This window comes from Chiloscyllium plagiosum, chromosome 18 (genome assembly GCF_004010195.1).
Source record: "Chiloscyllium plagiosum isolate BGI_BamShark_2017 chromosome 18, ASM401019v2, whole genome shotgun sequence".
NCBI lineage: Eukaryota > Metazoa > Chordata > Chondrichthyes > Orectolobiformes > Hemiscylliidae > Chiloscyllium > Chiloscyllium plagiosum.
In genome coordinates this window covers 26,380,670-26,396,388 of record NC_057727.1, presented here as the reverse complement: position 1 = coordinate 26,396,388, position 15,719 = coordinate 26,380,670, and the positions used below count along the sequence as shown (strand labels likewise).

Genomic DNA, 15,719 nt, shown 5'->3' with positions numbered 1-15,719 from the left:
AACTCAGTTATGGAGACACATTTACATTTATGTTGGGCACCAAAATAATGACACGATAGAAATGGAATTAGATAGTTCACTTATCTCAACGTTACTTCACCGTTCCTGATTTAAGGTTATCTGCCTAGTAGAGCTATTAAATATATCCTGATCGTGAGTTATTCAAGTTATAATATCGCGGTAAGCTTTAATTGAATTTAGTTAAATGAGTATTCATTGCAAACGAAAACCAGCGCAAGCAACTTCCGGTTCGGATTTTATCTGTTATATCCCTTGGAGTACTATTTTATTTTGGGTTTTTTTTTCTCAAGCAGATCTTCGAATTCTTGCTTTGTAACATAGGCAGGTATAATAATTCACGCCCGAAACGGACGTCACTCGTCCTAAACCCGCCTGTCAGATATCACTTGCACCTATCCGATTTGGTTGCAAGATCATTGTCTGAATAGAGGCAAAATACTGCGGGTGCTGGAAATCTGAAACAAACCCAGACAATGCTGGAGGAGCTTAGTAGGTCTGGCAGCATCTGCGGAGAGAGAAACAGAGCTAACATTTCGGATCTGGTATCGCTCTCCTTCAGAACTGGAATATGTGCCTGTGTGACTGACATGAAGCGTTAGGGGGAAGCGTTTTTCTAAAGTATGGTGTACACTAAAATAGCTTTCATGATGGGTCAATGCCGCTTAGTCGATTTTAAACCATTCTACTTAAATAAACAGTGCATTATATTTTTATAAATTTTGATATTGATCAATGTCTCTTTTTAAATCCTTACAGCCCGATAGCCGAATTTCTCAATTAGAAAACAGACTAAGTATGAGGATATCCCCCCCCCCCCCCCCCCACCCGTGATTACTAACAGCAAGTTCTCTCAGATTTAATTGAGCAGTCCCACACTTTCCTATTCAGGACAGTTAGTGATTCTGAATGTCTACATTTGACACCCTCGAAATTGTTTCTGGAATGGGAGTTTCGAGACCAGGGAACTGAGCGAGCCAATTAGCCCAGCAGGATCGCATCGTGACCGGGCAAATATAGAGGGGCAATTTCTTCCGCCAAACTCAGACTGTGAATCGAGGTGAAGGGGGAGGGGAGGCAGAAGACTTGAAAAATCTAACAAGTGGAAAGGACCGCACCAGTAGTCAGTCAGAGGGCGGCGCGTTCGGCCGGTTCAATCACTAAAGTGCCTCAGCTCCCTTTCTATGGCACAGCCTGAGCGCGTCCGCTCTATAAACCTCTCATTGGCAGGATCTCCACTTCCTTGCGGCACACACCTCACAATCTCATGTGCCAAGTGGACAATGTGTGCTTAACTGCGAAAAAAAAATCTATCGAGATAACTGCCTCACAATGCACTGCCTGCTGTATAAGAAACTACAGGGGACCCAGAGACCGAGAGAGAAACGGTGGTGGGGAAGGAGGGAGGGAAATATCTTTATCACTGAGCAAATCTGCTTGTAGCGCCGAGAGTATCAAAACATAGTGTGCAGATTGAGGTGCCGAAATCATATCGCGGTCCCTGGCACCGAGTGATCCCGAGAAAATGCAATCGACTCCGCATTCATTGTTAAAAATGGGAAGTTGTTAGATCATTCAGAGAGAATTCTGCACGTTCTTCGTTAGCAACCCCCCTCCCCCCTCCCCAGAATAAAAGGTGTGTGTGTGTGTGTGCACTGCAAAGGTATTTAGTGGGTCTGCTGCGTTTTCCCAAACGAACACGCCCAAATAGATTCGATAGATATATAGAACCTGGGAGAAGATCCAGCTCTCATTGTGGGAATGCCTGGACCCTGTGCGATCTTCAACCTAGCCTCCCATTGCAATCTCCATACGTGTGACACGCATACAGATGATGGATAATCTGTAACAAAAAAAAAGTGCAGGATATCGATTCTCCACTGGGATTTACCATACACGCTGGTTTGAATGTGGGTGCACGGGAGCTGAGATCACTAGGGTCAGTTGTTCTCTCAGTACCTTGGACTTGTTTCTGCCTGGAACTCTGATTAACAAGCGGACGAGAAGAATTGCAGTCACCACACAATCTTAAACATGAACCGAAAAACGCGGCGCTGGCTCTTCCACATTTTCCTCTGTGTGGGAATCGTGTATCTTAAAATAGGGTAAGTGGCAAAAGATTGCCGTGCCTCGACCTGCCAATCTGTCTCAGTGCAAGCGCTGACGATCTGATTATGTTTTTGTGTCTGTAATAACAAAGTCCGCCGTGCTGCTGCTTAGATCCACAACACTGAGAAGCACAGGTTGCGTTCGCCCCTGTGCACGCCAGTTCCCACCGACTGGGGAAAAGTTTTTCCACTTTGAACGAATAGGCACAGAACTGTGTAAATCAAACCACCAAGCGCTTACGTTTGGAAGAGATTATTTCACTGTCCGGTTTGGGACTGGAAAATTAACTGATAATGGCATTGTGCTTTTACCGAGTTGTCAATTCGGACTCAAATACACCAAATGCCTCGGGACTTACCCAAATTACTCCATCACCTAGCTCATAAAACAGATCTTATTGTGATTGAATGTGAATAACAATGCAATTGGAAGCGTTGCTGAGGAAAGGGCTTCCGAGAGAGTGTAATGCACAAAGTGTTGCAGGGAACGCAGCTCCTTTTTTGACACTGGGGGCTGTTTGGATTCTCCATGCTTTGATATGGAGACGGGAGTTAACAATCAGCACAATGGGAGAGCTGGGCTTTGCACAGTCGTGCCCTGCAGCCTGGATGGTAGATCGATCACCACGGCCAAATGGGATAGAACTACCTTGCTGAATTAACCCCGACTGCACTACGTGTGGTACCTGACTGGTCAGTTCACACTGAGCAGCTCACTTCACAACATGCACGTATAGTTCAGGTATCAGCGTCATGAAGATCGGGAGATTAAAGAGTGCTTCTTTCTTAGGGATGTTAATGTATGAAACCGAATGTTAGAACTGTTCTAATTTATGAGACAGTCACTATTAGCCCGGGGTTATCATTTAATTGAATATAATAACAAGTTTGATAATACATCAGCTCCTACACCGAGAGGTGGATATGTTTAATGAAACCGGTTCATATCAGGGGAGAGTTTAAATATTAAAATAAACTCCGTTTACTTTCGACAACATTTCCATGTTTAGTTGATGTGGGACTGTTTAGCAGTTAGTGAGATATGTACTTTATCTGTTGTTGCACTATTTAATATTAAACTGAGAAGGCTTATATTTGTGTTTCATATCTTCCATAATTCTTGGAATATTCTGGGGCTATTTCTGGACGTCTCACGGGCATACCCTTAACTCGCAAATGTTCAGCGTTTGTCTTTTGGGCTAATGTGTTTGAATCCAGACATTAAGACTGACAATCTATAGATAGAAGGGGAATTTCCCAAAGTCCCGGTCCTTGCGCTGGAGAACTGAGCTCGCTCAAACTCCAATTTTTCAATAGAGTTAGGCCCAGTTAGCTGAGTGTCTCACTGGATGTGCCTGAACCATGAAAATGAGGAGATTATTACAGCAAGAAACTGTACAGCCTTCTTGGGAAACAGCTGGATATGACTTTAGAATGACTCAATTATATTTATGCAGCAAATTCCGTGTTTGGGGTTAATAATTAGTGACGGTGTTTGCTCTCTCTCTCTCTCTATCCTAATATCTGCCTGGACTTCCCACAGTGGATTCTCTTCGGTGGTGGCCCTGGGAGCGAACATTATCTGCAGTAAGATACCGGGCCTGGCACCTCGTCAGCGGGCGATCTGTCAGAGTCGCCCCGATGCCATCATCGTCATTGGAGAAGGGGCTCAGATGGGAATCAATGAGTGTCAATTTCAGTTCCGTTATGGGCGATGGAACTGCTCTGCCCTCGGCGAAAGGACTGTTTTTGGCAAAGAGCTCAGAGTCGGTATGTTACTAAATGCAAACTCACCTGTCTGTTCCAATCTTTCACAATGTAAGATGTCAATATAGGATCACTACACAGCAAGGAATTTGGTACGAAATACACAGGCAGGAATTCCCCTCTTCCTACACTACCCAAGATCAGTTTTCAACATTTTAATCAATTTCACAGGGGGTGACCCTCTGAACACATCGATTAGGAGGAAAGGACCATTCAGCCCCTTGAGCCTACTCAGCTGTTCTGTTTGTAATCTCAAACCCTCATGCCTGCCTATCCTGGATAACCTTTCACTTCCTGTCCTGAAATGGAATCTACCTCTGTCTTTACTCAAGGGGTCTGCTTCGCCGCCTGCTCAGGGACAAAGTTTCAAAGACTCAGGACCCTCCGAGAGAGAGCGAGAGAGAAATCTCGACAAACTGTTTTAAAGAGGCCACTCCGGATTTTTAAACAGGGGTAGATTCTTTTCAAGAGAAATCATCCTCTCCATATTTACCCTGTCAATGCCATTCCGGTTCCTGTATGGTTCAGTCGAACCCACTCTCACTGAACTCCACTGAACCTATCCAAGTTGTCCTCATAAGACAACTCCCCCACCCAATCCAGGTATCAGTCTGGTAAAGATTCTTTGAACTATCCCCAAAACATTTGCATCCATGAGTAGCTTCACCCAAAACAGAAGGAATTCCCACTTGGAATCAGTCCTTGTCAGTTAGCAGAAGACACGAACTGGAAGTTTGCGTAAACTATCTTATTTATTAACAATTCGGTCATGTGGCACTCACTGTTTGTGGGTTATCCCTGGAAGATTCAATATCTGGAAACATGACTCACCATCAGAATTTTCAGATCAGTTTAAATGCTTGTTTTGCTTAAGGATACACTTAAACACGTCTTCAACGTGTGTTTTGGAAATTTTTTTTATGATGTGCATATTTGAATTTTCTAACGTGAAAAAAATCAAAGAAGTTCCTTTCCACTGGTCGGATTTCTTTTCCCTGTTGATGTGAGGGCCCATAGTTAAGAGATTTCCAATCACTTCAGTCAGATTCTTTCAGAGAGCAGTGCTCCTCTACCACTTTTGGCGCCCAACCAGTAATTCCACGTCTTTTCTTAGTGACAACACTAATGTATCTGCCGTCCTTGGAGCGCAGGCAATGTGTTAAAATCATTGTCAAACTTGAAAATCTACCAAAGCAAGAGAATCCTTGACTCTCTTTTGAAATCCCTGGTGACGATTGATTTTTAGACACATAACTGCGTTATGAACCCAAGGTATAATTTTCGCCATAAATAAAGCAGTGCCTTAATCTGTCCCTCAAAGCGAAGTACCAGATATAAATCAGGTAGTCACTCTGAATCTGCCTTCATGGTAATCTTGCTTTTCATCTCCATTGTGTAAAGGATCGTCTGTGCTGTTTCTGTAAGGGTTATCAATTCCGTCTCCCCCCCAGTTTATACATTTGTGTAAAAGTACACAAGAGAAATCTTTGGTACACACTCAAATGCGCTGGAGAACAGCAGGTTCCAGAAGATATCAGTTTAGAGAGGAATTTCATTCAGAATGTACGCCATTGACATTGAGGAAGCCAATAACAGATTGCAGAAGCATAATTCGATAACCCATGACTCCCGCCAGCGGGGATGTATTTCCTGTGGTTATTTCGCTCCGGGGAGAAGCCTTTCAAGTTCTCTACCTGCCAGCTCCCTTCTTGCACAGTCTGCCTGTCTTACTTTCGTCCCTGACTTTCTCACTATCGCAAGGTCCCACATTTCCATCTTAGTCACACACAAAGGATGTTAAAATACTCACAAACACACCTGCAGTTGTGTAACAAATATGAGAGCGGAAGATGTGTCGTTTTGGTAAATCGCGTAACAATCTTTTTACCTGTAGCCGAAAGCAAAATATCAGGAATGGCCATTTGTAACCAACTAGAAGTGAGCATTTGTTCACATGAAAAGCAACTTAACACGAAGTCCCATCTAAAATGCTAAACTACCTTTGACTGCTAAACCGTTGAGAATAACCGTCTGCTCGAGGTATTCTGTGTTCTGGTTTGAACTCATAGTTTGGCCCATAATATGTAGTGAACACAAGGCTTATTAGGCAAAACCAAAGCCGATTTTGTTTTCCACATTTCTGCAGCGGGTCTCAACATCTTACAACCTTTCATTGCTTGCAAATTTCCATAAAGTTTAATTAATTTCATAAAAACGACGCTTCTTATAATTCAAACACAATAGTCTTCACGTCACTTTGGATTTGCAAACAATTGAACTTTATGGAACGTGAACTGATGTACTTGTAAAGATTTCAATTCAAGGACACTTTTACCAAATACGTTAAATGCGTATTTCAAAACTGGAACTTTAGTATAAAATATTATTATGTGACACGAAGGTAAAATATGAGCTGTTATGATTATCATTAGTCGGTCAAGCAAACTAATACGTGTGTCCCAATATCTTGATTGCAGGAAGCAGAGAAGCAGCCTTCACCTATGCTATTATTGCTGCTGGAGTAGCCCATGCCATTACTGCTGCATGCACCCAGGGAAACCTGAGTGACTGTGGCTGTGACAAAGAAAAACAGGGTCACTACAATCAGGAGGAAGGCTGGAAATGGGGAGGCTGCTCTGCAGATATCAGATATGGAATTGGATTCTCCAAAGTATTTGTAGATGCAAGAGAAATCAAACAGAATGCCAGGACACTCATGAACTTGCACAATAATGAGGCAGGGCGCAAGGTAAGAACAACTGCTACTTGTCTTAATGAAGAAATAACAAAGGTAAATTTCATTTTCTGATTTCTCACTTGTATTTGGAGGAATAGGACAATTAGTCACTGCCATCAAGGTGTCTCCCTGAGCAACACAGACATAATGTCTGTACAACTTCATTAAACAAGGTAAATACTTCACCAAAATGATATATGCAAAATGTTATTTTAAAATGTTACTTTTCACTTTAGACTAGATTTCTAGATCACATTGGACTTTTGGTTTTGAAGTGCTCTATTAATTACAATCAGTCACATGTTGCCAAAAAGCATGTGATTTATTACTAAAGTCATTAGAAATAATCTTGTTGCATTGGATTTTTAAAAAACATTTAGTATTATATTTTTGTATTATTGCATGTAAAATAGTTGGTGAAAATGACTTACAATTAAAATATACCAAAGTGGTACTGTAAAAGGTTATATTTACAAAAATGTGCTAATTAAAATGCATTTTTCACAATAATTTCATTTTTTAAAGAGATTGAAGTCCAATGTAGTTTCTGATCTTTGGATGTCTGACTTTGTGTGTGTGTGTGTGTCTGTCTATCTGTCTGTCTGTCTATCTATCTATCTATCTATCTATCTATCTATCTATCTATCTATCTATTTATCTATCTATCTATCATATACAATGGCTATTGTCTTCAGTCATAGCTTACACATTAACATCATTTTTCAAGTTGACATTGGGCTGACTACCAAACTGAGAATGTACAGCACTTTGCTTTTCACTGGCACTGATTGCTTTTAAATCTGTTCTTTACATTTTACACTATCAACTTGAAATACACATAAATCACTAAAAGAAACACTCAACTAATTGGTGCATATTTTAGGTTAAATTGGACTTGTGGATCTCTGTGACCAAAGTTTTGAACATGCCGTACTTTAACTGGTTTGGAAACTCAGACTTTTAATGAGTTATTCATATTTAAAACCAAATATATTTTGCCTAGGTTTTGGGAAAGCAGTTATTAGTTTCTAAAGCCAGAGAACGAAAAGAAAGGAAAGGTAGCTTCTCCACAGATATACAGCCTACCATAATCATGGAAAGGAATTTAACTGTTCTTTTATTTTCAGGAGTGAGAGGAGTTATAATTCTATTCATTTTCATCATAATGATATCTAACCTAAATAGTATGATAATGAATTGGAATGTGAATGAATTAAGTGCAAAACAGACTTATGAAACAATTCCAAAAATGATAATTATTATTTGAAAACAAGTTTCTCATCAAAGTTCAAGATACTTTGTTTACTGAGTATCAAAATATGTTGCCTTATATTTAATATCAACTTGTGTATCTATCATTAAATATATCACTTAAACATATCTTAAGGGTTTTAGAACTTAGTGAATAACATTATCACATGGAATTTGATTATTTCTCCCTTATCTGTAATTGGAAAAACAATAAAAAACTTTCCAATCTGTAATTTTTAAAAGTCATCACCTAGCCTTAAGAGTATCATCATAAAATTTCAGTACTCTTAGGCTCCAGCCAAATGATTTGCTTCCACTATACCTTCTACATCACATTATAAAATTCAACATTACACAACAGCAGCATGATATTTTTGTTTCCCATGTGTTTTTGACTTTTTCAAGGAAGTGGTAGCTCAAGTTTTCATTGGAATGTACATGCTGTAGCCCAAGACTTACCAGAAAGCCTGCAATAAAACTTAACATGAGAATCTGTTTCACATGCAGATAGTGAAAATCTGTAATAAAAATGGAAATTGTTGGAAAAACCCAGCAGGTCTAGGAGCATCTGTGGATGGAAAGCAGAGTTAACATTTCAAGTCTTGTGACCTTACTTCAGAAGTTCCTTCATTAGAAGGCAAAGTTAGGGAATTGATTGAAATAGAGAGACCAGCAGATTTAATTCGTGGAGTGATATTGGTTAAACATTTGTACTGAGTGGAGTGTCTTAGGTATTATTGCTGCTGCTGTTGCTGTTTTATACCAACAGAGTTAATATAAAAATGCAATGCTACATAATTCATTTCCATGATAACAGTAAACTAGGGGAACAGGATTGGTTGAAGTTGATGTAGCAAGAGGATCCAGAGACAACAAACGATTCAATAAAATAATGGTAGATATAATTAGATAGGTGCAAGATCTGGCAAATTAAAAAAAAATTGGAAAAATATATGGATAATGAGTGTTGAACAGAGAATGACGATCTCGGAGTGATAGTAGACTCAACTTTTAGCAGTCAGCAAAGCAATCAAAGGGTTAAGCTACAGCTCGAAATTTTCAGCATATAATTCTAAAAACATCACAGTGAACTGGATAGTGCTATAGAAAAGATTGTACCTTGAATAGTGTATTCAGTTTTGATCATGAATCATAAAGCCTTAAGGTAGTGTAGGGTAGAGCAATAAGGGTGATTTCTCTTGTCATAAGGTTGACAATGAGGAAAGATTAGAAAATCTGTAGCCTTTAAGGAAAGTAAATGGGAGGCAAGTTTATAGAAATATAAAGGTATACTAACCACAACAGAGATAGTTAACTCAATTACTTCAAATTAAACTAAGACTGAGACTTTGGAACATTGATAATAGGCAGTTTTAGGGTTGACGTAATGAAGCACTACCAAGAAAAGGGTAATCAATACCTGGAATAGTCTTCCAGAAAAGATAAAGAAGCAAAATCTCTGGAATAATTTAAGACCCCAATAGATGCTAAAACTGTGAGAGGATAAAGTTTCATGAAAAGATAAATAGGAACATAGCAACAGGACAAAGCTATTAAGGACTTAATTATATTTCACCATTTAATGAGTTCAGAGCTGATCTGCAGCCTGACTCGTTTACTCCAAATCTCTTAAAACAGTCTTAATTTTAAGGTTGATAATTGTTTTGGCATTAGTTACTATTTATGTTAAAAATTGTTTCTCAAATTCACTCCTGAAAAATGTTTCTTTAAGTTTGGAGTATGATCACTCGTCCCTGACTCCCTAATTAACAGAAGCAGAGTTAAAAATCACACAACATCAGGTAGTCTACCACCTGGTGAAGGAGCGTCACTCCGAAAGCTAGTGTACTTACAATTAAACCTGTTGGACTATAACCTGGTGTTGTGAGATTTTTATATTTATTTGCATTTAAGATACCAGGAATGTCTGATAATGGAATGGTGCTCCATTTAACTTTGGCAGAAAGACCTCAGATAGTGGTCTTACCACATTACGCCTTGACAGCAGTTGCCCCAAGTTTTAGTTTAATTTATCCTCATAACCTAACCCATCACTTTCATACATTTATGTTACAGACCCCCAAGACCATGAGTTGAATTAAGTGACATTGCTCATTTATAATTTATCTTTTAGAATACTTAATAATATTGGAGTAATCAATCTGCAAAATCCTTTATAATGTTATAGAAAATACAACTTTAATGAATTGAAGTTTGATCCAATTTTAATTGTAGCAAAACATTCCCTGTGAAGTTTGACAAATATGTATGAAAACTTTCCTCGAGACTACAAAGATGTCGACATGAGAAACCATAATGTTGTGTGACTGTGACAGGGTGGTACTGTTTGCTTTTTATTTCACTGGTACATTGTATATGAGGTTCCAGCTTCATTAGATGTTTGTCAGATACTTCTTTGGGTCACAAAACTAATAGTATGAAAGCTATATAATTTGTGAAAAGTCCCTACTTATTTGCATATCTGCATATATGGTGAAGCTAAGAACTGTAAGATAAGGTAATGAATAAATCCCAAGATATACTTGATCTTTTTTAGTTCCAGATATATATTGATTGCTTAAATTGTAATATATCTAACAGGGATTTTATCTTAGTTACTGGGGACAGGGGATCTAGATGTGGTGCTTCATAGCTTTTAATAATTTAACCATTACTGGTATGTCAAGTCTCTTGGTCATCCCAAAATTCGATATAGGAAATGAGATTGGCATGGCTCTGGTCTTTGTGCTTTATAAGCACTAGAAAGTTTGTAATAAATGGGTACCTATGGTATTTATTATTGCAAGATCCATTTTACAGGCATTATTGGGATTGTACTGTGCTTATTGTAACCACATAGTGTTCCATGCATGATTTTGGTTTACTATGCTTATATTCTGCTGCATTTGGTTATTGAGGAGCTGCTTTAATAACTCATCCATTCCTGTGTCATTATGTGGTAGCCTCTGGCAATTCAGGTTTTTGTGTTCGTGGTTGATTTGAAGATGGATATTAAACAGAAGGAGGAGATCTGTCTGACAGGGATTTTTAGACTTTGGAGACATAGTTGTAAGGAGCTTGGGGCATACCTTTGTGTCTTAGAGATAGCAGTGAATTTGAAAGCAATAGAATATGTTATATTGAGTGATGTGGAATTTGCAAAACAGCTGCAGAACCATGATGACCTGAAGCCTTTTGAGATACCAGGCCTATTTCAGGTTATCCTTTTTTGTAGTACATGTTGCAGCTAGTTGAGAGTTAACTAATAACCAAACTGCACATAAAGCAGGAGATAACTGCAGTGAGGTATAAGCTTCTGTTCAGTTGGTGAGCCAAGAAAGATTATGACATCATAAACTAAAGAACTGTGGGTGCTGGAGATCTGAATCAGACAGAAACAAAATTGGTGGAGATGCTCAGCAGGTCTGGCAGCATCTGTGGAGAGTTAACCTTTCAAGTCCAGTGACCCTTCTTCTGAACTAGTTACTGGACTCAAGCTGCTAACTCTATTTTTCTCTCCACAGATGCTGTCAGACAAGCTGAGTTTCTCCAGCAATTTCTGTTTTTGTTTGCTTGAGGAATATGAGGTCATTTGAAACCCAGATCATCGTTCCTGAATATCTATGACAATTAAGTTGTTCACAGAAATAGTGTGTTCCTATTTGATGCCAGAGACAATATTTGCCCAGAATGTTTTCAAGTGACAATATATTTGGATGACTAAGGTCCGTAATTCCCACTAATTATTCAAAGACAAATCAACTTCCCTTCCTAGCTTTCTCACTTGCTGACATTGCAAATGGTTTCTTCTCCTTGGGGATTATCCAACTCTGTTGAAAGTGTCATTGAATCAGCACAGTTACATTGCAAAAACATAGAAAAATGGCCATTTAGCTCATTGTATTTATGCCAGGTCTCTGCAAGAGCAATTCTCCTGTCCCATTCCCCCACCCTTTCCTCATAACCCTGAAAATTGCTTCTCTTCATATGCTTATCCAATTTCCTATTGAAGCTACAATTGAATCTGCCTCCAGCATAGATTAAGGCAATGCATTCCAAATCCTAATTACTCACTGCACGAAATTCTCATGTTACCACTGGTTATTTTTCCAATCACCTTAACTGAGCTTCCTCTGGTTCTTGACCCTTCTATAAAAGGCAGCAGCTTCTCTCTAACCAGCCCTGTTTAGTCCCCTCATGATGCTGAACTTTTTACTCCCCTAAACATTGAGTCCTTCTCTTTGCAAAATATTGGCCCATCACCAATCTCCCTTTCCTGTTTATTATCCTTAAACATGTTACAGCCTCACAGATTCATTTCCAGTGCCCTTGGGATTGCTTTGAATTCTTTCCATCAGGTTTCCACTCCCCCACAAAACTGAAAGAATCCTAATTAAAGTTATGAATGATATGCTCAGTGACCGTGACCATGATTAATTGCCCTTCCATATGAGGTTCAACTCATTTAAAACCATTCACATTGTTCACTGCAACATCCTCCTTAAACATGTTCCTCAGTTGTTCTGCATGGTCAGTCCAATCTTTCTTGGTTCCTCCCACCTGTCCAATAGTTGCCAAAGCATCTGTCGCAATGATTTCACTTCTAACACTGCACTTTCAGCTTGTGAATCCTCGAGACATTGACTCTCAACTCCTTCTTTCTCTTCAACAACAAAATCATAAATTGCTGGAAAAACTCAACCTGTATGGCAGCATCTGTGGAGAGAAATCAAAGTTAACGTTTCAAGTCAATAGGACCTTCCTCAGAACTTTTCTTCATTCACATGCTTATTCTTGACAACTTGTATAGACATAAGCAGATTCAACGTATCGGTTGATGACCCCCCTGCCCATCATCCATTTCTGCATTTTCTTCAGTGAAACATTGGAAATACTTAACCTATGCCAAATATTCTACCCTCCTCCAAGCCCACTGTCTCAGACTGAACTATATTTTTTTCACAACTTTGATGCCTGAACTAATGTTCTGACCAAATGTATCTTTTACTTTGGTTGCTTCCACTTCTGTTGTTGTACCTGCTTCAATCCCTACTATAGTTCACTATTCACTGAAACATCTACCTCCTTCAGACTCAACTGAGGCTGGCCTCCCAGTCTTCAATGTTTGTAATTGTCATCTTGTCCAAAGTTCGGTGTCTCCCACTTACTCATCACCCTGTGTTGATCCCCTACTTTGGTTCTCAGTCTCCCAGCATCTCAAATTAAAAGCACTGATTGTCCATTTTATAATATTTGATATTCTCAACCTTCCCTATCTACAAACCTGTCCAACATTGTAGCATTCCTGAAGTTTTCACTTTTTTGATTCCTACTTGTTATATATGCTCCAATCCCTTTATCCACCCATTGGTAGTCACGCATCCAGACACTCAGATTCTGGAATTCCCTCTTGAAACCCATCATCACCCATCCACCCTCTCCACATAACTCAGCTCCCCCTACCCCTATCCCTCCCCCCTTTTAAAGTTTCTCTCTGACTTGAGTATCTCTTCAAATTACTCCATCTTTGGTTCTGGGTTCTGTTTTTTTTCCCTTTTCTCAAGTACATTGATTTTTTTCTACTCTGAAAGTAATATAGACATGTAAAAGCAAAATGTAGTAGATTCTGGAAATCTGAAATGAAATCAGAAAATGCTAGTCAGGCACCATCTGTGGAGAGAGAAACCAATTTAATATGTCAGGTCAATTACCTTTATCATAATGAGAAAAGATTAGAAATATGTCAGGGTTTTAGCAAGTAAAGAGGCGGGGAAGGGGAAGGAACAGGGTGAAGACTGGAGAAATTAAAAGACAGAAGAATTTTGGTGTTTATTGATCATAGTATCATTGTTCTTGTTGAGAAATTATAGTTATGCCATGTCAAAGGATTTTTATCAATGCATAGTAATTTTAAAATATTGAATACCTGAAGTTTTGTGCCTGAACGTGTTGCGAAAAGCATCAGGAAGAAACAGAAGAGATGGTAAATAGATGCACGTTTATTATATTTAATTTACTCATGCTGTACGATTAAGTTATACCTCATGTCCGTATCTATATATGTAAAAGGAGATGGGTAATTTTTTACCTGTTGAGAGTTTCTCAGGTGAAATCAGAAAGGATTTTATTTTCAGTTCAATAATATTAGCCATGGTGTGGAAAGATGGAGGTGATTGACTTCCTGTTCCTCCTGGCTGTACCTCTGGGGGAAGTTTAGCAAATTGAAGGATGGGAGTTGAGGGTGGTGGAGTTGCTTATTGATTTCTGTTTTTCTTTGCTTAGAATACATCAGCAGTTTGTCTTTCTCTAAATTTCTACACATTTGATACTTTGAAACATGGGCATCTCAAATTTGATGGGTTCAAAATATTGTTCTAAATGTGAGCAGATCACTCATGCTGAGTTTAAGGGCAAGGAATCAAATGAATGAAGTGTGTGGGGGAGTGGCAGAGTTAAGGGTATATTAGGTCAGTCATTATCTCATTGACTGATGGAAAAGGCTTGACAGCCAAATGGTCTGCTCTTACTCCGACATCTTATATCCTTATTTAGCATGCTATATTTTTGTTGTATAACATGCAACACATTATCAGGGTGACTGCTTCATAGTGATTGGAGAAACTAAACACACAATAGTGTTGTATGTGTGTGTCCAATTTTCAATCAGATTTTACATCAAAAACATTGATTATCATTCAATATTATTCTATCTATATATTGAAACAAGCATGAGACAGCTCGAGGGACATTTAAAAGGTCATCCTCCAGTTAAAGGTGGGAGGTGAATTGGGACAGGTGATATAGTTTTAGCCATATTAAGAGGGAGGTCTAAGGAGATTGAGAGTGGGTGGCAAAATATGGGAAGAATGAATGAATGTGGGAGCATTGGCTTGTGGAGGGAGTGGTAGGAAGATCTTTGCATACTGGAATCCTCATGGTGAACCCCGAGGGCTGAGGTGTAATATATTATAAGCACCATGTTGGCATCATTGTAGAATAGATTCAGTGTTTATGAGTCCTGGGATGACAGTTGTGGATTATTGATATATTGGAAAAGTGTTTAGTTGGCTGTCTGAATACTGGGAAAATAAGTTAATGGGAGAGACTGCGTGAAGTTCTGTTGGAATAGGTGGTAGAGCTGAATGCATGGCTTGATGCAACAACTGCTTTTAATTTTTTCAATGTGTTTTTATGATGTTAACGTGGGCTTTGTAGCAAAAGTGATAGGAAGGATCAGGAGAAGGGCAAGTGCTTAAGATGAACTGCAATAGTGGAGATAGTTTGGAGTGGGAAATAGTGACCATGAAGTGGGATTGGGACAGGTGATATAGCTTTAGCAATGGGAGGTAGGATGGCACAATTCTTGAGACAGGGAGTGTGAATAATGTGGTACAGTTGGATGTGGTAATCAGAAAGGTAATAATGGCATGAATTAGTTGATGATGACAAGATGGCAAAAGGTGACAGGAAAAAGCTATGAATCTGAAATATGTGCTACTGCTAAAGATAGAAGAGGGAACTGAAGGAAAATTAAAGCTGGAAAAGACAGACATTTAAATTGGATACCGAGCTCATACCTTTCTAAGACAGAATGTACTTTGAATAAAAGATTCTGCCCAAACTTATTTTTATAACCAATGAAACAAAATCCACACTGTTAGTAAATAGACCGTTGTTAAGGTTAGATTCCCTACAGTGTGGAAACAGGCCCTTCAGCCCAACAAGTCCACACCGACTCTCCGAAGACTAATCCACCCAGACCTTTTTCCCTCTGACTAATGCACCTAACACCAAGAGCAACTTAACATGGCCAATTCACCTGACCTGTACATCTTTGG

General features: G+C 39.1%; 1 protein-coding gene across 2 annotated transcripts in view; it reads left to right on the top strand.

Moving 5' to 3' along the window:
• Window positions 1-997: 997 nt before the first annotated feature.
• The window catches only part of wnt7aa (wingless-type MMTV integration site family, member 7Aa), a 25,023-nt gene continuing 10,301 nt past the window's right edge, over window positions 998-15,719 (top strand). The window contains exons 1-3 of one of the 2 annotated variants that reach the window (XM_043708000.1): window positions 998-2,123; window positions 3,670-3,896; window positions 6,371-6,642. In XM_043708000.1, the coding sequence (XP_043563935.1) occupies window positions 2,053-2,123; window positions 3,670-3,896; window positions 6,371-6,642 (570 nt within the window). In that variant the 5' untranslated portion in view covers window positions 998-2,052. Of the gene's footprint in view, window positions 2,124-2,764; window positions 2,869-3,669; window positions 3,897-6,370; window positions 6,643-15,719 lie in introns of those variants that run through there. The other variant, XM_043708001.1, reaches the window with a different exon arrangement.